Source organism: Polypterus senegalus, chromosome 18, assembly GCF_016835505.1.
Source record: "Polypterus senegalus isolate Bchr_013 chromosome 18, ASM1683550v1, whole genome shotgun sequence".
In the NCBI taxonomy this organism is placed as follows: Eukaryota; Metazoa; Chordata; class Cladistia; order Polypteriformes; family Polypteridae; genus Polypterus; species Polypterus senegalus.
In genome coordinates, this window is record NC_053171.1 from 29,918,757 (window position 1) to 29,944,035 (window position 25,279).

Below are 25,279 nucleotides of genomic sequence, written 5' to 3' on the forward strand. Positions count from 1 at the left end.
ACTGTCCCCAATAAAGTGTGCCTCTCTTCTTATGGGATAGGGTAAAATTAGCTGCACTTAATGATATTTGCAACATTTGAACATAGCTTGCAAAACTGAGTGGTCTTTGCCAAAGAATTGCATAACTGGACTTGTTTGGTAATGTTCAGGTTGGGGAGAATAAATCCCTTCTGATTTCAAGCTTGACATTTTTACATTTATTGTGAAGAAATCCAATACAACTAATTGGTGTGCTTTCAACATCCAGTACCCAGTGCATGTTGTTTTTGTGTTTGTTTTTTTTTTGGACTATCGCTATTGAAAAGACTTCATCTAGGTGCCATGAATCCAGTGAGCTCATTATTGTCATTTGTGGTTCAAATCCTTTGTTACTTGCAGGAAAGAATGAACACTGATGAAAAGCATTAATGTGGCTATTTTTGGTGCTTTCCCCTCCACAATCATTGGCACCTCTGGTAGTGACGAGTATAAAAGGTTATAAAAAAAATTAACCCGTTGGTGAATTACCGTAATCTCATATTGGGGGGAAAAAATGAGAGAAATCCAACCATTAACTGAAGTACATTTATTCTGCGATGAAATAATCCAACAAGAGAGGACCTATGACCCTGAATGGCGACTTCAGATATTTGCATGATTTTTATTTCTCTAGCCTTTTTTTTTTTTTTTTCTTTCTCTCTCTCCTCCTTTAATTTTGTTTTGGCAAACTCCTGCATTCATAGGCTTCATGGCTATGCACCGTAGAGAAAAAAATGAAAGGTTTGGGGAGCTGTAATGGTCTTTTTTTAAGAGAATGGCATTTGGTCCTTGCACTGATCTGTGGAGAAGGGCGCACCCTAATATAGATTTCTGTGCAAGGCTTAGACATCACAGATTTTGAGGTTTGATTGACATTTTTGTCTTTTAGAGGGATTGAATTAGGTATAAAATACCTGTCTTGTTTACTGTTGTAGAGTAAAAAGGTCCTTGTACATTCCTTGCATATTTTCATCGTGTTGCATACAAAATCAAGTTTTGTGTTGTAGCTATGCCTCCAAAGAATAATTCAAGTCCTTCTGGCTCTAAGCCAAAGTTTATTAGGTCAGTGATGCAGCTTAGTGAAAATTTGCTCTGCCATGAATTTGGTGTTAACAAATCGACCAACTGGCTACAGACACTGAAGCTGCTCTTCCCACCATAGCCTTATGATTAAACATCAGCATGCCTCTGCTTTGATCCCATACGCTGAGACCTTTAAAGGATTTAAGTGGTGCACATAGCAGATGTCGCTGACTGACTGGTTTAAGCTGGTGTGTCGTTCACGATCTCCACTGCCATTTGCCAGCTGTGATAGACCCACAAAGCAGACATCACCAACTGATTATTTCAAGCTGGTGCATCCTTCGTGATCTCCAATGCCATTTGCCAGCTTTGTAAAACTGCATGTCAGATTTTGTGTTGAGACCTTGCCGTTCTCGGCATTTTACAACTCATCGGATAAAGGTTTTTAGTTTGGAGATGCTATCACAGAATGTACCAGAATGACTAATGAGAAAAAAAAATACTTTTTTGGTTACATGTTGCCAATTGTGTTTTGTGTGCTGCATTTTATGGGTTATTTCGTGGATTCTGTGTTATGAAAAGTACACATTATCAAAATAGTCTGTTTTATAAAGAATTCCATGAAGTAAAGTGTATTTTGTGTGTTGCTGGAACCTAACCTGCTATTTCCTCATAGGTTTAATGTACAGGGTGGGCCATTTATATGGATACACCTTAATAAAATGGGAATGGTTGGTGATATTAACTTCCTGTTTGTGGCACATTAGTATATGTGAGGGGGAAAACTTTTCAAGATGGATGGTGACCATGGTGGCCATTTTGAAGTCGGACATTTTGGATCCAACTTTTGTTTTTTCAATAGGAAGAGGGTTATGTGACACATCAAACTTATTGGGAATTTCACAAGAAAAACAATGGTGTGCTTGGTTTTAACGTAACTTTATTATTTCATAAGTTATTTACAAGTTTCTGACCACTTATAAAATGTGTTCAATGTGCTGCTCATTGTGTTGGATTGTCAATGCAACCCTCTTCTCCCACTCTTCACACACTGATAGCAACACCGCAGGAGAAATGCTAGCACAGGCTTCCAGTATCCGTAGTTTCAGGTGCTGCACATCTCGTATCTTCACAGCATAAACAATTGCCTTCAGATGACCCCAAATATAAAAGTCTAAGGGGGTCAGATCGGGAGACCTTGGGGACCATTCAACTGGCCCACGACGACCAATCCGCTTTCCAGTAAAATGTTCATCTAGGAATGCTCGGACCTGACACCCATAATGTGGTGATGCACCATCTTCCTGGAAAAACTCCGGGAACGTGCCAGCTTCAGTGCATAAAGAGGGAAACGCATCATCATGTAGCAATTTCGCATATCCAGTGGCCTTGAGGTTTCCATTGATGAAGAATGGCCCCACTATCTTTGTACCCCATATACCACACCATACCATCAATTTTTTTGTTCCAACAGTCTTGGAGGGATCTATCCAATGTGGGTTAGTGTCAGACCAATAGCGGTGGTTTTGTTTGTTAACTTCACCATTCACATAAAAGTTTGCCTCATCACTGAACAAAATCTTCTGTGTAAACTGAGGGTCCTGTTCCAGTTTTTGTTTTGCCCATTCTGCAAATTCAGTGTGCCGATCTGGGTCATCCTCGTTGAGATGCTGCAGTAGCTGGAGTTTGTAAGGGTGCCATTTGTAAATAGCTGTTATCCGCGGAAGGGATGTTCGACTAATGCCACTCTGCAGTGACATGCGGCGAGTGCTACGCTGTGGGCTCTTGCTGAATGAAGCTAGGACAACCACTGATGTTTCTTCATTAGTGACAGTTTTCATGCGTCCACATTTTGGCAAATCCAACACTGAACCAGTTTCACGAAACTTAGCAAGCAGTTTGCTAACTGTAGCATGGGAGATGGGTGGTCTCGTAGGGTGTCTTGCATTGAAATCTGCTGCAATGACCCGGCTACTGCGTTCACCAGACATCAACAAAATTTCTATCCGCTCCTCACGTGTTAACCTCTGCAACATATCAATGGCTGTAAACAAAGAGAAACTTGTAAATAACTCATGAAATAATAAAGTTACGTTAAAACCAAGCACACCATTGTTTTTCTTGTGAAATTCCCAATACGTTTGATGTGTCACATGACCCTCTTCCTACTGAAAAAACAAAAGTTGGATTCAAAATGGCCACCATGGTCACCACCCATCTTGAAAAGTTTTCCCCCTCACATATACTAATGTGCCACAAACAGGAAGTTAATATCACCAACCATTCCCATTTTATTAAGGTGTATACATATAAATGGCCCACCCTGTATTAACATTCACGTTGTTACCTTTTGCATTGTTTCCTAGGAATGTAACCCCCATGAAAGTAATAATCGACTGTACTTTACCAAAATGTAGCAGTCTTAATACAGGTTACAGTATCTTGTAACATTTCATTATTTTCTTTCATTCTTCATTGTAATCACATCACATCACAATACCCAGTCATTATTGGTGAAAAGCAGCCCCCAACAGCATTATGCTACTACTATCATGCTTCACTGTAGCTGGGGTGTGTTTTGAGATTCAAGCAGTGTTGTATTTGCTCCACAAATCTCTTTAAATCAAAATATGTCTTTGTTACATCTGTTCACAAAACTTTACCACATCTTATGTTGGTCTTGACATTTGCAGAGTTTAATATCTAATTCTGCAGTAACAAAAGTTCCCTTCTTGAGCAGGTTATTTGTGCTAATCATGTAAAAGAGATCAGTTGAACATGCATTTGACAGGGCTTTCCACTACATTTTTCAGCATTAAGACTCTCTAGGTTCTTTCTCCGTGATTTTTTTAATGGATTTTAGTTTAGCATTTAACACAGTCAAACTAGAGCTTCATAGTAGTAAAATCATCAATATGATCTTAAACTATACCACATGCTTTTGGATCTCTAAAATAAATATCAGACACTGGTGAATTTTGGACATTAACCAGGTAGACTCCATTTAGTGGTGTTTTCTGTGCCCTCACTACACAAACTACTGCATCTCCAGTGACTTGTCTGAACAAATGGTGAAGTTTGTAAATGACCAGGTGGGATAAAGTACTAAATGTGCACTCAATAATATATACCCTTAAAATGATGGAAATGAATGGAAAGTTAATTTTCTGGGGTAGAAATTATCCATTATTCATGTGAAGAAGGTCTTGGGAGTTCCTAAAGTTTGTAATTATACTTTTGTCCTTATGACAAATGGCACATGTTTCCATTTCTCTTAAGAATTAACACAAATGAACCATAATTATCCATTGTTTAGCTGTTGAGTGGAATAGTAAGAGGGGGTATAAAGAATGTCTGTAAGCCATTTTACATCACTTGAATTGATTATTCTGACATATTTATGCAAATTTGCCAGGTCTCCAACCTTTTTTCCCCCCCGAGAGCTACTTTTACAAAATGAAAATGACCAAGAGCTACTCATGTTTTCTAAAGTTTATTCTCATAGCTTATTTCAACCCAAACAAACTGAAATAAGCTTGTTTTGCCTGAACATTTACAAAATGTTGGTGTCTACAACTCACATTTTGCATTAAAACATCACAAAAAATATTTAGTTCACCTGCAAGTGTATTTTATATGTCTATATGCATTTTCACACTATTGAATTAAAACATAAATGCTGTCAAAACAAAACAATTCAGTTAGATACAAAGATATTACTTATTCATTTGTCATTTTGTTACATTTCACTGTTTCACTTCACAAGAGTATTCACATGTCCAGTTGCATGTGTGATATTTTTTTTAGTTAGTGAGATGACAGGCACTGCATGGAGTCAACAAGAGAGGTGTATGATGGAGTGTAGCCACTTAGGTTCACTCTTATAGAGTCATTTAAATGTTCATCTGTCAAACTTGTTCTGAACTTTGATTTCATGACCAACAAAGCAGACATTTTCAGAGCTGCTTGGTGAAGATTCTTATAGTTATCTGGCTCTATCAAGCTCCAGAAATGATGTGAATGCTGTTGAGACTTTAACTGCATCATAAGTTTGAAGGTTTACTAATATATAATATATAAAATCAAATATCTGTATGTCTGTCCGCTTTTCACAAGAGAACTACTTAATGGATTTAGATTGTTTTTTTTTTCTATAATTTGCTTGAACATTCTAGGTTGATTTTGCAACTTCTAATTTGCTATTTATCATAGTTTGCTTGCGGTACTGATTTATTTGTGCGAATCCGAGATCCACGAAACGGGCTGAGGGGAGGGGCCTTCCTCACTCTCTCGCCAGCTTCGGGGTGTGTTCCTTAAACAAGAACAATTCAACTTTGTTTGATATTTAAAATAAAGTGTTACTTAGGTCTTGTTGAGTTTGAGTCTGGATATTCTCTTAAGTATATGCCACATTGAAAAGAGAGATTGCAATTCAGATTGTGGATCGTGATTTTGTGTTAAAAGGATGATTTTTTGGAAAGATCGCCCACCCCTAATTTGACTAATCAAGTTTTCAAATTTATGTAGGATTCATTAACCCCTTAGCGAGCTACATGGAAAGGGGTTGCGAGCTTCCTCTTGTGATATTTGCTTGTGGTTATACCTTGCATCTGAAAACACATGTTCAGAACCCATCTTTTTTTTTTTTTTTTCCAAGATTCAGGGGCATAAAAAATTATTGGAAAACAGATTTGCAAAATTTTACTTTTGTTATCAAGGAATGGACAGTAAGAATGACTCATAGCAAAACATTGCAGAAGTGGTCTTAACCTGTTTTTCACCAATTTGTTTAATTCTTGTTTTCTCAAACTGCTAAATTGCATGAATATGCTAAAGGAGCTAAAATCTTTATTTGCACTTTAATTGCAAGAGAATTCCTAGTAGTGTCATCGTAGAATTGACAGGTTTAATATCACATTATTATACACAAAATTGGGTTTTCAAAAGGTGGCAGTATAAGCATAGATATTAATGTATTGTGCAGGTCCTTTACATTGGTAGCTGTGAACTTTGTGCTTTTTACTCAAACATCTCTTTTAGACATGTTACTTGTCTAGTAATGGTAAAATTTCATCTGTGTATGGTTCCACTCAAAGGGGAAAAATTCCATGCTTTTCATTACTTTGTTGCAAAGTACCCTGTGTATTACTAGTTGATTGCCTGCATATTACTAGTTGATTGCCTGCATCCATCTTTTAAAAATGACACTTAGTCTCCTGTGTGATTGATAAGCATTGTCTTTTGTTTCTAATCCACCTCAGTACTTTTTGTAATCGGCTTGGACACCAGACTAGTGCATAACATGTTTGCATAAGTAGGTAATAACAATAAATGGTTGCTTATCAATAATACAAGACACACTAAACATACTGAAAAATAAGTAGAAGATATATTCAGCTTATGTCTGCTATAAAGCTTTGATGTTAACAGAAGGAAAATTTGCAGTATCTTTTACCTTGGTTCCAAACCCCCGACCCCAATTATGTTGTTGTCAAGCATGATTAACAAAAAACACCACATAAACCTTTGTAAGGTTGGGATTTGAGGATTGTTGACCGTGATTGGTTAAAAGGTATGGCTAGAGGCAGAAGAAACACTTGTCCCTTAATTTATTACTGTAGTACATTCCAGTTTTGTATCACTTGGCAGACGAAATAACACAATATTGACCTGATGTTCTAAATCTTGTCTTACACATTACCCAGGTTTTCCTCACTTTTAACCACATAATACATTTGCTTTCCCACTTTCACTAATGTTTTTGTGCTGAATGGCAGGATGCTTTTTACTGCCTTAATAACCAAGTGCAGTACTAAACAAAAGTAAATATATTTGGCAGTAACAGTGAATGTATATTCCTGAACTTACCAATTTTTATCTAGGTATCTGTGGTGGTGACCCAGTTTCTCTTATCAAATTTGTCACCATCTTTCCTTCATTCTAACTTACCCAAAACCCCCACCCCAATTTATTATTTAAATTATATGTTACTTTTTTTGGTATTGTCAGAATTTATTTACAAAAGCTACATTATTGTCACTTTGTAGTAGTTTCCATTACACCTGAATTCTCAAATGAATTTAAGCACTGTATATTTAACATGTTTTTTTTTTTTTTTTAGAATATTTGAATATATTTAATATTGAATTGATTTTAATAATGTAAAATGCTATTTAACTTTGTTAGCTTTAAAAACAGCATATTGAAATATTAGTATTGGCCAGCTGTGTGCTTTTGTTTTTTTTGTTTTTTGTTTGTAGTAGCAGTAGTTTATGTATACCTAGTTAAAAGCAAATTTTACTAATTAAAAACTGACTTAGAATTTAAAAAATTATGAAGTTTCCAGTTTGTGTTTGTTCGTCATCCTTTTGTGCTCCATGCTTGCACTTTAGACATTTTCCTTTTGCAGAATAGCATTGTCTGTTATATGTCTGTCAGTAAAAAGTGGAGTTCTGCTTTTGAGGTATTTTGCAGATGCTTTGCTTTATCACCATCCTCATTTAATACCCTGAAATATACACTGTAACAAACGTGTATTGTTTCCTTATAATACAGGAGGGTAATCTGTGCAGGTTTTTTCATTGATACATTTATAAACTGAGCAGAAAACCTTGCATGTTAAGTCTTTACAAGACCTATGCATGCTCCCCTTTCACTTAGTCTTCCTCACATTTGCTCGCCTTTGTTTTGTCTTACTCTGTGTGTGTGTACAGTGTACAGTATGTACATAGAAATGTACTACATTTAATATAATTCACAGTTATCCCCAAAATACTGTGAACAAAGTGTTTTGTTAAAGAAACCAGAAAGTAGCCTGCCAGCTTGATGGTTTCTTTTATTGCTACATTTTTCTAGCCGTTTGTTTTTTGCATAGTGCTATATTTTGCAAAAAAAAGGGGGTACAAAAACATTTGTTAAAGAAGAGATTCTTTATTCCTGTGCGTGATCCTATAGCTCCTGGTTTTATTCCAATCAGTTTTACTCCGATGGTTTTATATCTTTAATCATTGTGTATATGTAAACCTCATGTTTCCACTTTTTAGAGTTATTATCTTGACCTTATTAGGTGGCTATATATTGTAATTAATTGTAATTTAAATAATTTGATTTATAAACCCCCTCCTCAAGTCATCTGGGCCATTCAATGCATTTGTTAAATGACCTCAACAGCACACCTGTTTCATATTACTGAAATGGTGATGCAGATGTGTCAATGGGGCATTTGAACAAAGTGGGTATATAAAAATACTGATGTGCCTCAAGTACAGTTTTATAAATGGCTAAGCTAACTTACTTTGGCTGACATAAAATCAGTTTTGCATCAACAATGCTGTGATCACTGAGCAATAGAGAAAGCAATGACTTTTAAAAAACCAGTTAGTAAGAAGAACATGATGATTTTTCTGCAGCCTTCTATGAAGAATAGTGGCTGTTTTGTCAAATTAGTGGTTCATTTGCAGTTGATAGTGTAAAGAGAGTTGTGGCAAATCTTTAAAGGATTACCTGCAAAAATTATACAGCAGTATACTAAACAAATTGTATCAGTTTTTTTTTAGTTCTGATGGCAAGCACACAAAGAACCAACAGTTTTAGAACTTACATTTTATTACCTTTTATTGTATAATTGTTTATTTTTGTTCATTCTAAAATTGTATTTTCACAAGCCCAAAAAAAGAACACTACCTTTAAATGTTTAGTGGACTAAGACTTTGCACATTGTTCTAAATGTAATTCCAATGTGCACCCTTATACAGAGCAAAAACACTGATATATTTAAATTTGGCTTTTAGAAACGAAGGCCTATTATCTGAAACAAGAATTTTGCTCACATCTTCGTGGACTTTGAGTTCACCTACTTGGTTACTGTATGAAGACTGCACGTTGTCTCCTTTGTTTACGTGCTTTTATATTACAAAGATCCACATGTTAGACAGTGTAGCCGGTCTATGTGAATTAAGTGCTGATAAGTGAAAGAGTGCTCTGTATTAGTCTAAAATCCTGTCATTCCAGCAGGGATAAGCCCCAGTAGCCTGCAACCAACTAATGGAAAAATCAGGTTTAGAAAAATCTAAGGATGGTTATAAAAATTAGTGGTCACTGGGTTCCAACAGAAGAGTAGTTTAGAAATACTTGTTTGTGAATGTCACTAAGAATCTGGCTTTAACATGAGATTCTGTCACTGTTGTTGGACATGTGAAGTTTAATTGACATAAAGTCCACATTATATAGTACAGTAATCACTTATTCAGCACTGAACATTCTGCTAATCATTCTTGCTTTTATATTTCTTTTGTTTTATTTCACAGTTTGTAATTTTGAAACTTGTCCTTTATAAATTAAGTATAAGCTTTCTCTCCTTTTCTCTTTGCTTGTGCTATCGGATTGCCTTCATAGAGTTCCAACAGAATCTGAGAGAAACGGGCGATTTGAGGGCTCAAGGTGAGGGATAAGTTTTGTTTAAATGAAAAAAATACCTTATTTTGCTCACCTGTCTTGACTGTTTTCTAGTAAAGGTTTATGTTAGTATTCATTTCATCCCTATTTAAACATGCATGGAGACATTTAGCCAGTTTCTTCTATACTTTTTATTTTAATTTCTTTTCTATCCTTTTGAGAATAGATATTTGTTTTAACTTTTGTATATCTTGCCTTACGTAAATTAACTGAGTATACTCCACTCTGTCTTGCCTCGGGCATAATACATTTCTAAACTTGGTGCTGATTTTTCTCTCATTTGAGTTTTACCTTTTTAATTACTATCTGTGCATGCTCCCAGCCTCTAATAGCCAAGTCTCCCGTGGTTCAGAATAAGCCATTTTAGAATGTTCATCACATATCTTGCCACAGATGCAGATGGTGTATAACAGGAGTGTTGATCAGCTGGTCACATTGTAATGATAAGCCTTTATAGCACAGACTAGGGGTCTTTAACTTTGTGGAGTAATATTTGAATAATACTGGTTGTATGTGTAACACAAGGTTCATCGCTTCATGACAGTAGTTTTCTCTAAAGAGCATACACTTTTTTAGTAGCAATGATTTATACCACAATGCTGAGAAAGTCCTCTAGTTCTAGAAGTACATGACAAAATATGTACCATGAGTTCAACTTATTGTAATCTCACCCAGTTATAGGACTCACTGTTAGAATAGGTCCTTGATGTATTTGCTATGGTTGCATGGCATTTAAAGACGACAAGTTGATATTTTAAATAGAAAATTATCTGTTTTGGATTGAGGGAGAACTGAAAAACATTTGTAATTTAATGTCTTCACTCCCCAAACTTCCTGTGTTTCAGATCTTGGAGTTTCTGGAGCTTAGTAATGTTAAGCTTCAGTAATTTATTCAGTAGTAGATACATTTTCAGTCTAAAATATGTTTAGACCTGTATCACTTCACATTTTCTATCTTTTCAGGTGCAATTGCTTATTAATTATTAACATAAATAGTGGTTAATTTGTGTTTCCTCTCACCAAATCAGATTTTTTTTTTAAATTTTATTATTACTGATTTTGCTTCAAAGCTGAAGGCTGACTAAAAATTTTAGTTTATATTACAAAATTAGAAGTGGCTTGATGGATCCACAATCACGTTCAAGTTTTTCACATGTACAGAGTACTGTGAAATTTTCCCTTGCTTGTTTCATTAACATGCAGTTTATCACCACTCTTCAGTACCATAATCTGCAAGTATTACTAGACACATATGAAACTAACTTTTGATGTGTTTGGATTCTTCATTTCTCATAAATGATTTATTCAAATAGTAGCTCAAAAATCACCAAAGTCTTGGGTTTGAATGTTGTCTGGTTGTTGTCCATTTAGAGTTTGCACATTCACTATTATGTCTATGTGGGTTTTCCTGTCATACCCCAAAAGACATGGGTGCTAGGCCATCAGCACACTACATGATTTCAAGATGAAGAGCATTTCAAATTTAACAACTGCAGTTGCTCGATTTTGTCACCTTGAGCATGTTTGGGTCCAAAACTAGGAATTGCTGGAGATGATGAACTACATGAATTGCTCACAGCCCCTTGAGCACAATTTCAAACTTCTGAAGAATTATAAGCTTAGTGTGTTTTGACATCCAGTTAACGTGATGTTTGACATTGGTGTGATGCCTGTATGAATTTTTTCCAGGTATGCCAAGTTGAGTGCAGTCTTCACCAGTTTTTCCTTTTTCTATTTTTCATTGTACAAAAAGTACAATACATCGGTACAGAGTAGCCTCTCCTTTTTGTTTAGTCCTAAACCCCCTTTTTCTTCTTTGCTTGTGCCCATATTATATGAATTTTACTTTTTGTTGAGCTCTCATTAGTTAACAATTGATCGTTGGCATACAATGTGACATAGTGTTTGAGACTCAGGTTTTCAAACCCGTAAAAAATGAAAACAAAATTTTTAGCCCATTCTTATGGCTTGATTAATTTTTCACTTTTGACCAATGTCATTCAAGAAGTAATGTTCTGTTTACAGCTGAATAGCTTTCATGTATTTTTTTTTCGGTTATTGTGATGTTGTATAGATATATTAATACAAAACCAGCCTTTCATGATGTACTTAGAGAATGCATCTGTCCAACTTTTTGTCCACATGTTTTAATTTTTGCTGATGCATTTATTATGCTTATATATGGGCGAAGTTTTAAGTATTAAATATCACATTTACTGATTTGTTTAATGATTTTTTAAAACCTGCCTACTATGAAAGAATGTACAGTTACATAGCACAGATCAAGCCACATTAGTTAATTATATGAAAGTGCAGTACTGTTTAGAAAAGGAATGTCAAGTGGGGATAAATTGTTGAGTTGTTTGTGAGTTTGTTACCAAAAGAGACTTTTGCATCTTTTTAATTAAACTACCTATATGTATAAGGCATGGCTAAGTTTTGTAAAACTGCACAGTTTTTTTTCATTTTTCATAATAGGCTAATAAACTTCATCTCTTTTCAGTCGCAATGTATCCGGGGATCAAAAAGATGAAAGCAAAGAAGCCAAGCCCCGTTCACTCCGGTTTACTTGGAGTATGAAGACCACCAGCTCAATGGACCCTAATGACATGATGAGGGAAATTCGCAAAGTTCTGGATGCCAACAATTGTGACTATGAACAGAGAGAACGCTTTTTGCTTTTCTGTGTACATGGAGATGGCCGAGCTGAAAATTTGGTTCAGTGGGAAATGGAAGTTTGCAAATTACCAAGACTCTCACTAAATGGTGTCCGCTTTAAGCGGATATCTGGGACATCAATAGCTTTTAAAAACATTGCTTCCAAAATTGCCAATGAACTAAAGCTGTAAAAAAGATATGATGATAAAAATCTGTAAAGATTTTAAAAGAACTGGCAAAGTATTGAAAAAAACATGTACAAATAATGCTTAGGCAATAATTTCCTGCATATTTGAAATCATATTATAATTATTGGTATGATGAACTCTTTTGAGCTGCTGGGGGTTGGTAAATGATACTTCTATTTTTAAGTGCACTACAGCATTAAGTAGCCACCTGCCTTTGTTTGTCCCCTTTTTTCTAATGATGCTCATAGTTACTAGAGGCATCCAAAAACGGTAATCCTTTGGGTTCATGCTGGTAGAAATGCAGTTATCAATATTGTAATAAAAATGCACAATTATTTAAAAAAAAAATGATAAATGCATCATTTTCATAAAATAGAAGGTAAATCTCTCTATCATTTGGAATACCAGAATGTCCCACATAAAACTTTGCTGCTCCAGGTTGTTTTTGAGTGGGTAAGCAGCCAAATACAGAAACTACTGATCAGACAAAGAGATGGTGTAGATTGTTAAATAATGATGTGAAATGTTACCGAGACAGAATTATGTGTTGCATATTCCCTCCCCACTCTCTTGAAACACTAATGATGCTGTTAGCATTTTATGGTAGTTGAACCTGCAACAGTATTCAGCCCATTATTCCATTGAACAAAGTGTAAATCTTCAGGAGCCACTCATCTAATGAGGTATTTTTTTTTGTTTTGTTTTTTTGTTTTCTCCTCCTAATAAGATTTGGAAGGGAGTAGATCACTGTATCTTTTTTTTAGTTATTTAATTTGTTGACTTGAGCTTTAAGTTTGATTCATTCAGTTTAATGATCTGTATACAGTTGTAATTATTGTGAATACAGATTCAGGGGTCCTGTGTGCAGTCAGACTGGATTTATAACGGTTTTCCAATAAGGGAACACATTTATTTGCCTATACAGTTTTAAAGAGACGCTCCTTTTGTTCTTTTTTTCCCCCAAAATATCTGCACTGTCTTTAAATTGTAAATACTGTAAGTTAGTTTTGCAACAGCTCCATATTATTGTAATACATTTTTAAAGTACTATAATGAGCCAAGATTTATTGTGATTTATGAAACTTACCACCAGTTAAAGGTCACCAGTGTCTCTATTAAACATTCTAAAACCACATGTCTGTTTTTAATCTTGACATCTGTCCTTTACTTTTGATTATATGATACTGAATCAGGATTTGTGACAATAGGGTGTTGCAGTTAAGCAATCACTTTTATGTTTACTATGATGACATTTTTATCCTTGGTGACTTATTTCCATGTCCCTTGTTATTTCCAAGTCTACCATATCTCCCTTTGACTTACTGGCTCAGTGATTGGTACAGCATTTGAGTATATTAGCTACTCGGGAACAATATTTGTCTTTATAGCCCATTTTAATGCAAAAGTGTACATCAAATTGCTTTACCAAATATATTTAGACAAATTACGATAGAAATTTTCTATATATATTAAAAAGCAGTGTTTTTTTTTTTTTAAATTGGCATTCCATTTTGATGTCAGGTCAAATTTATAGTTTATTTTGAAAAAACATTGCTTCCATCTGCTATCTTGCTGCATAGAGGAGAACTAAAATGGTAATACAGACATGCTGGATATGAATAACAGCACTCGTGGCAGGAAGAAAAGGTAAAATAACTGTTCATCACAAACTCCGATTCTAATAAAAAATGGTAACGTGTGGAAGTTGTTTGCAACTCAAGCCTAACCATTTTGAGTAATGGTTTGTTTTGCCAGTTTATTCCTGTAGTCTGCTTTGTGCTTTGCCCACCCATGCTGCCAGTAGAGGGTCTGTCACACTTCTAAAGGATAAAGCAACATCTAGAAAATCTGATGGTGAACTAAAGGATATAAAGTACCCTTTACATAAAGTATCAGTGACTTTGTAGAAAGTATATAAATTTATGTAGATTTGACTTCTATGGCAGTCGCAAAAGTAAAAGCGTTTTTTTTTTTTTTTTTTTTTTTCCATTTCGTGTTTCTGTAAGAAGATCAAATCAATATCGGATAAGTGTTAAATAAGTTACCTTTGAGTGGCACTAGAACCAAACGTCTCTAGTACCGCTGTATTTAGCTCGCCAGTCTGCCAGGTAGCTAATATAATGATGAAATTCTATGAAATAGAAGTGTGATGATTATCCCTTCCTATGATTCGGTTTGCAGTATCTTTACTTATTTATGCAAAGATTGTAACATAACCATCCAGTTAATGCACAGTTTCAGTTTTTAAGCGAGACCGCAGCTATGAAGATCTTTTTTTTTTGTGTGTGTGTGTGTGTGTGTGTGCGCCAGGAGCAAAGGTCTAGGTAGAGCACTGTTTTCAAAGTTTCTCTGTTGCTGTTATTTTAGGGGGTGATCCAAAAAACCCCAGTGAAGTGCACTAAATGATCTCCAGATCCCATGTAATACAGCTCATATCTATGTTCATATTGCAGCCATTCAACAGGAGAGGTTTTTATGAGAGTGGGAAAAATTGAAAATCCATCAACAGAAGTTTATCCAAGACCACCTGAATCATTTTGTACATCAGCACTGGCCCTCTTAAATGGGAGCTAAAATACAGTCTGTGCATCATTCATCACTTCTGATATTTTGATTGGAGTTTTAATTCGGAGGTTACCATTCAAATACTTTGTGGACCCCCACAGATCAATATATCTCAGACCTTTTCTTTCTTTTCAAGTTTCTTATTGAGACATGTATTGCATTAAAGGCTTGAGAGTAAATGGGATCGAAGTCGGCCTGGTCATCTGATGGCTCACTTTGCATCTCTTAATGTCTGTTGGTTGATAAAATTAACAACAAAAAGGCAATGCCAGTGAAAATGAAGACAACATATTATTAGAACAATCTAGATGATAACAGTTAATTTGGCCTAATGTAGCTTGCCAGTCCTTTTCACTTAATTCTTCTAAAATAACATGAAAGCCCCTAAAGTCCAACCATTTATCACACTACTTGGTCACTTATTCCATACGTCCATTTTTCTGTATGTATAGAAAAAACTTCCTAATGATTGTGTGAACTTTACTCTTTTAAGTTTCCAACTTTTTCCTCGTGGCCTTGTTGAACTCATGTTAAAGTAACAGTCTCAATCTATAGGACTGTTTTTTCCTTGATAATTTTAAACATTTCAATCATGTCTGCTCTTAATCTTCTCTTGCTTAAACTGAAAAGGTTTGGCTCTCTAATCTTTCCTCGTAATTCATCCCCTCTAGCCCTGGACTCAGCCTAGTTTCTCTTCTCTGGACTTTTTCTAGTGCTGCTATGTCCCTGTAGCCTGGAGTCCAAAACTGCACACAGCACTCTAGATGAGGCCTCACCAGTGTGTTTTGAAGTTTGAGCAGAGCCTCCTGTGACTTGTACTGCACACATCAAGATGCTATATAACCTGACATTCTGTTTGCCTTCTTAATGGCTTCTGATCACTGGCTGGTGGTAATGCTGAGTCCATTACAACTCCTGAATCCTTCTCATAAGGGGTACTTTCACTTTTCAGACCTCCCATTGTGTATTCAGTCCCAACATTTTTACTTCCTATATGTGTAATACTTTACTAACATTAAATTTCATCTGCCCAAGCCTGTATGCTGTATAAGTCCCTTTGTAATGGCCCATGTGATTTGAGATTATCTGCCAATCCTCCCATCTTGGCATTATTTAAAACCTTAACCAGCTTGAGTTTGACATTCCTATCCAAATCATTTATGTACTGTATAATAAAAATAGCAGACCCCTGCAGAACACCATTCTTAACATCAGCCAATTCTGATGGGACTCCTCACACATCACCCTCTGCTTCCTGTGTCTGAGCCAATTCTGCATCCATCTACACACATCACCCTGAACTCCCACTTCTTTTAGTTTGATGCCCAACCTCTCATGTGGCATCTTATCAAGTGCTTTCTGAAAGTTGAGATACTGTAAATAATATTGCATGCTTCATTAGCATTAGTGATTGGTTACCAATCGTAGCTGAAACAAAAACAAGCAGCAACTGCAGCCCACCAGAAGCCTAATTTGACACTCCTGTTTTAATGCAATGTCTTAGTCAGAGGTCTGTCCATACAGCATGGGTATGAAAGCAGAACCTCGCTTTAGAATGGCCGTCAGCCCAGGTTCATGCAAATACTTGTACTGGACCAGTTGAGTGTGCTCAGGTAACCTAATAGATAACACAACAAATTTGTCCACAACACAGATGTGGATAAATGTATTGGGTCTCCTTGCAGCTCATTGAAGAAGTCCAGTATGCCTCATGAAGTCGGATTAAACGAACAGCAATTGTCTCACGTATACCAGTGTGCCTTTGATATGTCATTGAGTTAAAAAGATCTTCTAAAATGGTCTGGACGTATTTGTTGGTACTCCTAGAAAAAATCAGAAATAGTTGGATTTGAGTGATTTTTCAAACTAGCTGTTTTCTTGAATTCATACCGCGTCTCCAATTATGCATGGTCAAGGTCCATCAGTGTCTGATCAAACCATTTTTGAGTGACAGTGGACTTAATGAGAGAAGACCCAGAAGAGTCTCACTGTTGAAAGACATAAAAAAGCAAGACTTGAATTTACTAAACTGCTTATTGACAAGCAGCAGTGCTTCTGTGAGAATGTCCTTTGGACAGAGGAGACAAAATGGGAGCTATTCGGCAAGTCACGTCAGCTCAGTGCTCAGACGAAAAAATTAAGCTTTTATAGAAAAGAACACCAGACCTACTGTTAAAAATGGAGGAGACTCATTATGTTTTGGGGCTGCTTTGCTGCATCAGGCATTGGGTTCCTGGAGTCTGTGCAGGGAGTAATGGAATCTCAAGGAATTCTGGAGAGAAACGTCCTGCCCAGTGTCAGAAAGCTCTGTCTCAAGTTGTAGGTCATGGATCCTTCAACAAAATAAGGACCAAAAACACACCGCTAAAAGCACCCAAGAATGGCTAAGAATGAAACATTGGATTATTCTGAATTGGTCTTCTATGAGAATTATGGAAATAAACTGAACATCTAGCCTGGAGAAGACCCTTCAAACCTGACGCAGCTGAAGTAGTTTGCTCATGACAAGTGGGCCAGATGACCTGTAGACAGGTGTAGAAGCCTCATGGAGATCTCGAGGAATTGCTTGTTGACAGTGATCATGTGCATCAAAATATTAGGTGAAGGGTTCCATCATTTTTGTCCATGCCATTTTATTTGTGTTATTTGAAATATTCTGTTGAAAACAGTCTTTTTGGTTAAATATGCAAGAAACAATGAAGGGTGCCAATTACCTTGGTCAGTTTCAACTTACTTCAGAGACAATTGTGGGCTCTTCTTTTTTTTTTGTGGAGGAGTACCAACAAAATTGTCCACCTCCTTTATAGGAGGTGATATAAAACCAGAGTGAAGGGCATACACATTGAATCCAAATGTCAAGAACTATGAGGCTGTAGCTTTAGATTTTAAGCAAATGTTAAAACTGAATTTATTTATTCTTTGGCTGATGCAGACAGTACTGTAGGTGTGCAGTATTTGGCTGATCATTTACAAATTATTGGGGATTTAAGCCGTTTGTTTTTCTGCAGTCCAGTGCTCCGTGAATAGATTGAATGCATTTGATGCACAATTATCTTGTAAGTGGAGTAGTTTGCAGAAATAACATTTGATTAGAGGTGTTCAAACCTTTACACGCCTCCCTCGAATAGTGAACACGTTTCCAGGTTCTGGTTTCATTGTCATGCTTAAGGTAATTTAGTGGGGGTTTCTGCATACCTTCAACATTTGTTTCCTTCAGATGTTCAGGTTTGTAACCTTCTGTGCTGCATTGCTTCAGGTCTGCAGCCATGATTGTGGTTTACTGTACATGGTAAAATCTTTGCAGGTACAGTATAAGTGTCATTGTGAAGCAGCCTCATTGAGGTTTCTCTGTGAATGGATTTGTTTCATTTTACTGCTCCTTCTGCAGGAGAAACCTGAACATCTACAAGCATGATCCAGAAAAAAAAAAAAGTACACCTCTGCAGCATCAATGAGAGAAAAGACATGGAGCAAGTACCATGGAAGATAGAGGAGATGCTGTGCTGCTTGCCTATAGAATAGAAGCACACTGACTGGGGAGCATTTGTCATTTAACTTCTCCAGCAATTCCTAAGATTTTACCCATGCAAGTTTTTTGTTTTTTTTTTTTTTACAATGAAAACTTTAATATTAAAGTGTTTTAAGCTCTAGGCCCAGGTGTGCTGGGGCAGCTATTGAACTTATTAAAATTTAAGCAAGGTCAATCAACACTGCCCAGGTCAGCCTCATATTCAAGATGTTACATGGAAGCTCCTGAAGCAACTTGCCTACTGGTAGGATGCAGGACAGATAATGTCCAAGGAGGCTGCTTAACCAAGTTTAGTTGAAGGGGGGGGTGGAGTGGTGCCCACCATTGCTGCAGAGTTTCCGCATTACTCCTGTGTGTCATCCATCAGTATGGCAGGTTCAGGTGTGCATGAATGCTGAAAATATTTTGAACAGAACAGACAAGATGTAATTTAAGTATGAACGTCCTTCCACACTGCAGAAGACTGCAAAGGACTGGAATACTAAATCAGCAGACGTTTTCTGTTCAGTGTGAGCATTTAAAAATCATACTGCAGGATTACTGTTGAAAAATAAATTAGGTGAAAGGAGGCGAGCCCCTCCTTCAGCCGCATTTCAGAAGTCGGCCCACTCCCGAGTGTAGCACAGCAATAAAGCATCAGCCTAGTCTTCCCACCACAGCACCGTTCCATGCTTTGATTTATACAGCACACCGCTTTTGTTCAGCAGACACTGCAATGTCTTGGGTACGTCATTTACACAAGTCAAGTTTGGAGATGCCAGGCCAGAGGATGTGAGGAACAACTGCAACCATCAGAAACTGCACGGACAGACTTGCCAGGTCTGAAGGGTTCAATCCATTATCTCACCCACCCTCCTCACCAGATGAACAGTCACATTGCTACGATTGTCAGGCCAGTGCCGACATCCTCCTATGAAACTTTAGTGTTTTAAACACACTTCTACATAATTGTTAATTGAAATGTCCATGTTTAAAACACATGGCTACAAAATTAATTAACCATAGGATGGCTGGTTGAACACCATTTTCAGCCTAGCTTCAAAGCCAGTCAGCCAGTCACTGTATTTATCGGCTCCAGTGCACCAGACATTTACGGCATCAATCACTGGCAGGAACGCAAACAAGCAGCCAGCTGTAGGATGGCCAACAGGCATACACCCAGATATCCTTGGAGACCATTTTGAAGCAAAGCAAGCTTCCCAGAGTTCCCACAACCATATTCAACATCTTGCTATGATATTCAAATTTTTAATTACAATCCTAAAAATCTCAATGCCTGGCAATTAAACTGGCACAACCTTCAAAATCCTTAAGTGTGTTGGATGCTTGAGAAAAAAAAAACCTTCAATCTTAATGCCATTCATTTGATCAAAGATAACCAGTTTGGGTTTTAAAATCAAACCTTTATTGGATCCTACACCATTAACTGCTCTGAGGAACCATACATAGCAACTCAGGATAGGCACCAAGCACGGTAATATAGTGCCTGCATGATGGTGAAACACATAGCAATGTTCATCTTGTCTGCCGTGTCCTACACAAACACGTCTAGCTAGATCTTTGACAGACGAAACATTAAGACAATGAACATGCAGAAGCTGCCAACCCCTTGCTCACCTGTGGCTGCAATCTACTTTGCATCAGGAGAAAAAATAAAGTCCATTGGGCCAAAAAAAAAAAAATTGTTATAGAATCCATCTTCAGCAAATCGCAAAACCATCACACACACACACACACACACACACACACACGGATCTTCTATCGTTGTCGATGGAAGACTTGTCTACAAGTAGTGCCACTAGAGTTTGGAGTGCAATCCTGGAACTGATGCAATCTCAACTGGGAAAAGTGCTTTATTTCTGTGCTGGCATGATGTCATCGATGGACTGGCCTTTCTCTAGGCGCTTTTCCATTTCAACAAGCAGCTTCACTCCATCTACCACCATCTGGACCAGCTCCACCTCAGAGAATCCCAGGCGATCAGCATTAGAGATGTCAAAGACACCACCAACAGCAGCCGTGTCCACACCACCTGAAGGACAGAGACAGTAAACATTTTACAAAGTGACTGACGATCGCTCCTAGACACAACACCTTAATATGCCCAATTCAGGATGGTAGAGCTTAGATAGGAAGAAACCTTGGAAGAGGAACTGTTCTTCACACTTGTTGCACATCAGGGTCTTGGGTGAAAACTATAGCCTGTTCAGCAAGTCAGACCACAAGTGCTGGACAGGACCCCCAACCCAACAAAAACACTGCATGAATTCTACTAAAGTTATTCTTTTGTCCAACTGTACATCTTGGATTGTGGTAGAACCCCCATTAAAGAGCCACACAGTATATTTCTTTTCACACATGTCAGACAGATGGTAATCCACTTAGGAATTTAGCCAAGATACCCATCATGTTATCATTTGGCACAACTGCCTACCTGTTCCACGTTTCTGCAGTCGCAGCTTCTTCAGAACTTCACCAAACTTCTCATGCTTACTGAGGTGAGGCAATTTGACATGGACACCACCACGGAGACCAGTCCCCAAGTTTGAGGGACAAGTCAGAATGTAGCCCAGATGCTCATTCCACATGAACTCATGGCCCTTAGTCTTGAACAGAGACTCGATCTAAATAACACAGCAAAGCAAGGAAACTTGAGAAATCTCAAAAAAAAAAAGTTCTGAAATATGGGCACAGCATCAAGGGAACTACTACACATCTGCCCACAGCTTTCCTGGTACCTTTGTTAAGCCAGTGCAGAACCTTTTGAAGACTTCCTTCATGTTCCCTCCTTTCTGCATAGAGATGACTCGGAGGTGATCCTCTTCATTGATCCAAACCAAGAAGGTCTTGTTATCATTGTGCCTAGAAAACAAAAATAGGTGTCCATTAAAAGTTATGGAGGCTGTCTATCTGGGATCCAAGTAACGCAAATCATGCGTCCTCCCCTCCCTCCTAATCCCATGAACTGCTCCCACTTCTGTACTTACCAGATGCCCCTACCATCAGGCCAGTCACGTCCCATTCCAGATGCCAAAAGCAGAGGGGAGACAGGTTTGTCAAAGAGGAAGTGGTCATCGATCAGCTGCTGCTGCTCCTCGTCAGTCATGTTCTTCAGAGCGTAGTATTTACCCTTCAGGTCACCATCCAAGGCGCCCAAACCTAATACATTTGTAAGCAAAAATTTAAAATACCTCAAGGCTTCTAAAAACTGTCAACCACTACACACCATAGAAGAAAAAGGGCTGATCAGCTACAAAATGAATACAGAGGACAAGTGTGAAAGCAAACCATTCATGATCCTAATTCCAGAGACTTAATATCCATTTTCCCCAATCCACTTATCCAGGGTACAGTCACAGGAAATCATTGGGCACAACATAACCTTTTGCTGGGTGAATACACAAAACTCCCCAAAGGAGGAAACCCTGCACTTGAGCCCCAGGCTCCTTTCCTTGTTGGGAGGCAGCAACACTTACCACTGTGCCACCTAGACCTTACATTGCACATTCATCCAACCACCACCACTCATAGAAAGTGGAGGATCTGCACCCTATGCTGGCAGCATTGGGCATGAGGCAAAGGAGCCAGGCATCACTGAGCACACTCTTCTCCCGTGGACAGGCCGAGTCACCATTAGCAATAAGAGTGCAAACTCATGGTCCTCTCCAGAATATTAAACCCGATTACTTAAAGCGTGTTGGCTACGGTGCTAACCATTATGCTCCATTCCATACAGCAATCCCGACATGCGGCAATGTACTAAAAACTCTCAAAGTGAACCCGCCAAACTACCAGCACTCTCCACTAGAGGGCAATGTAACCCCAGGCCTGAAATGGAGTAGCCAGGAAAGCGACTTACCTTCTACTGAAAGCTTCTCAATGGCACGTCTCTCCCCACGACTACAGTGAGGAGGCAGGCAGAATCCACGAATGCTCCGACCAGTTCGGACACGGGAACTCAGGACATAGTTTGGATCCAAGTCATCGCCACCCTGCAAAAGATCACACCCTACGAATTTTTAAGTGTACCCAAATGTTAATACCAAAAGGAACTTGACACACCGGAGGCTACAGGGAGCTTGCTTTATTTACCTATACAAATCTCAGGCGAAGCAGCCATTAATTCTGTTTATCGAAAACATTTAATCCAGATCTAGTTCTGTGAGACGGCTAATACAAGCCCATCTTCTCTCACAGCATCCATTTTAAATTTTGTCAATTCACTCAACCTGGAGGCCTTTGAAAAGTAAAAGCAAAATACCACACCTTACTGGAGCCGGGACTTGTACTGTACTACGAGACAGCACTGGTAGCCACTACATTTCGATGCTGTTCAGTTTTAAATAAGCTCCAGTACTACAAAATCACTAATAGTTAAGTGGTTGCCACTACTTACAGGAATAAAGGAAGACAATACACAAGACAGATACAAGGAGGCTTGAACCAGGGTCCTATATTTGAAAAGGCAACACTGACAAATCAGGCCATCTAGCCCGAGTGATTACTGGGCAATTGCGAATATACAGGGGACAACAGAGCATGCAGACAAGCTTCAGGTACAACGTGAAACACAAGAGTCGACAAGCATACCTTCAGGTTGTCAGGATTCAGATCGGTCTTGTGCTTGTCACTTGGTTTGTACCCTCCATGCCTGTCCTGAATGACTGGGTCCAAAAGATCCTTGAAAACCTCGTATGTCTCCTCGTCGCCTGCCACGCATCCCACGGTCATAATAAAAGGATGGCCTGCAAGAAGATCAAAGGTGAGTTTTCATTTGACAGTGCCAGCACATTTTCCTGTGCAGATTATTTTATATCCTAGTCACATCAGGAATGTGAAAATGGGTGAAAGAACTCCAACCAGGCCTTGACCGTATGAGTCTTTTAAGATTTTAAGCAACTTTTCAGAACTAAACCAATCAATCCTTCGTTCTAAAGGACATGAGCTTTAGAGAGGTGCCCTCAATGCACTTGTGCCAGGATAAGCTGGCGTGACGGGAGTGCCGTTGACAGGAGAGGCTGCAGCACTAACCTTCAGCAAGGTCACCACCAGCTGAAAGGATAAGAACCTTACATAATCTATCCAGGACTTTTACACAAGGTGGGGGGCGACATACAGCTCCATCTTTCCAGGTGCGCATTACCTGGATTGTCGACCCCGGTTTGAATAACATCATCCAGGGTGAAGCCACTGGCGGTCTGCTTTTCCCGCAGCTTCGTATACATCTCTAGAGTCAACACCTTGGCCATATGGTTGTTGTGCTTGCTCAGATCCGGGAACTCCTGGTCCGCTTTAAACTTCATCTTCATCGCATTGTGGGTATTACTGAAAGGCATGGCGATCACCTGGACGGGAGGGACAAACAGATTAAGGTGTGAGGGGGACATCGTGACGCGATGCTTAAGAATGCAGGGATGGGAGAGTAAGACAATATAATGCCACAGAAGCCACTCCACGACCCTGAGGCATCCTTCTCGGGAGGGGGTCCCAGTATGTCTGGATTTATAAAGTGAGCGCGCCTAAAGAGGACGGATGCGTCACGCGCGGGGATTGATAGGCAAAAGGGGAAGGGAAAGAAAGAAAACACCACGGCGGAGGGAGTGAAGGGTCTTTTTCCGAGGAAAAAAAAAAAGACCGCATCTGTCAATTTCATCTCCGCCAATTAAAGTGGGTCCCATACTGCACACTATTCACTCGCTAACTCCGATTACTAAGGAGTGTTGCGAGGCCCACCCGCAGTTCATCATCTTACCTTCTACTGCTGCTGCTTCACTTGAGAATACCTATGTGAATACTGCTGCGAACACTGCTGCAACCCCGTTCTATCCTGCCCGAGAACTAAATACAACGACGCCTAATCCACTGTCTAGAATTGAAGTAGCTTCACTCGTATTTATATAGGAGAGCAGCTGCGTTCTGATTGGCTGCTATTTGGAGTCCATTCATTCAATTGGAGGAGAGCCGCGGGCAGAAACGTTCACTTTTAAGAAAAGGCGCAAGCGGCTCACGTGAATACTTGGTGACTAGGACGTTTTAAATGTCATCTCTACACTCTCCTGCCATTTTGGCAGTGAATGGTGCCTTATAGTTGGAGTTTCGCTAAGTGGTGGTCCCGTGTCCCGCCCCCATGTATGTGATAAGCACAGCCCGGTGCAACGGGACGCTGCACTGAAGAAAAGCCGATTACATAATTAGACATCGCGTAGACAAGCAGGTGTTGTCCTGTATGTTGCACCCAGTCATCGATGTACCGGCTTTAGCCAGTTAGAAATAAGTGGGGTGGCAAGAGATTATGCTGGGACGGCACACCAGCCCACCAGTCCACCATTTGGTACGCTGACACGCAACTATCCAGTTTAAAGACATCTTACGGAAAGAAATCGGCGAACCAGTGAAAATGCTGTAACTGAACTCACTGTAGTCTATATGTTGTTTATGTCATTTGAATTTGCAACTTATCCTAATACTAGTGAAATTGTAAATCTTAAAAAAACTGGAATGATGATATAGAAAACAAGGGGTTATTTAACAAAAGAGCCCGCAGTCATCGATCACACCAGCCGACAACAAAAAGTGGGATTTGATGCACTTAATAAACATCATTTTAATGGTATAAGAAATCACCGTGTTAATAATATAAATAATTATTAGACTGCCTGGAGCTATCTGAATTGGGCCAAGAAAATTGTTCATGCTTTATTATCCATAAATTCAAGCACTTAAGAATTTCTTCCACCGGTGATGGAAACGTGTCGAACTTAATTAAATATACATAGCTGAGGTCCCCAGTTAAATGTTGCTATTTTGATCGTCTCTAAATTCGCAGTGTTTTCCACGCACATCA

General features: G+C 38.5%; 2 protein-coding genes across 9 annotated transcripts in view; one reads left to right on the forward strand and one right to left on the reverse strand.

Moving 5' to 3' along the window:
* The window catches only part of mark3a (MAP/microtubule affinity-regulating kinase 3a), a 106,096-nt gene extending 92,620 nt beyond the window's left edge, over positions 1-13,476 (forward strand). For 4 of the 8 annotated variants that reach the window (XM_039742053.1, XM_039742054.1, XM_039742057.1 and 1 more), the window contains 2 exons: positions 9,436-9,480; positions 11,999-13,476. In XM_039742053.1, the coding sequence (XP_039597987.1) occupies positions 9,436-9,480; positions 11,999-12,344 (391 nt within the window). In that variant the 3' untranslated portion in view covers positions 12,345-13,476. The remainder of the gene's footprint in view (positions 1-9,435; positions 9,481-11,998) is intronic. The other 4 variants (XM_039742055.1, XM_039742056.1, XM_039742059.1 and 1 more) reach the window with 1 other exon arrangement.
* Positions 13,477-19,817: 6,341 nt separating this feature from the next.
* LOC120518694 (creatine kinase B-type) lies at positions 19,818-24,312 on the reverse strand. Its single transcript, XM_039741614.1, has 8 exons — positions 24,188-24,312; positions 23,579-23,780; positions 23,026-23,180; positions 22,295-22,427; positions 21,423-21,594; positions 21,174-21,297; positions 20,870-21,059; positions 19,818-20,467 (listed from the first exon to the last, which is right to left on the reverse strand). The coding sequence occupies exons 2-8, from the start codon at positions 23,769-23,771 to the stop codon at positions 20,289-20,291; spliced, it is 1,146 nt and encodes a 381-aa protein (XP_039597548.1). The 5' UTR covers positions 23,772-23,780; positions 24,188-24,312; the 3' UTR covers positions 19,818-20,288.
* Positions 24,313-25,279: the final 967 nt, after the last annotated feature.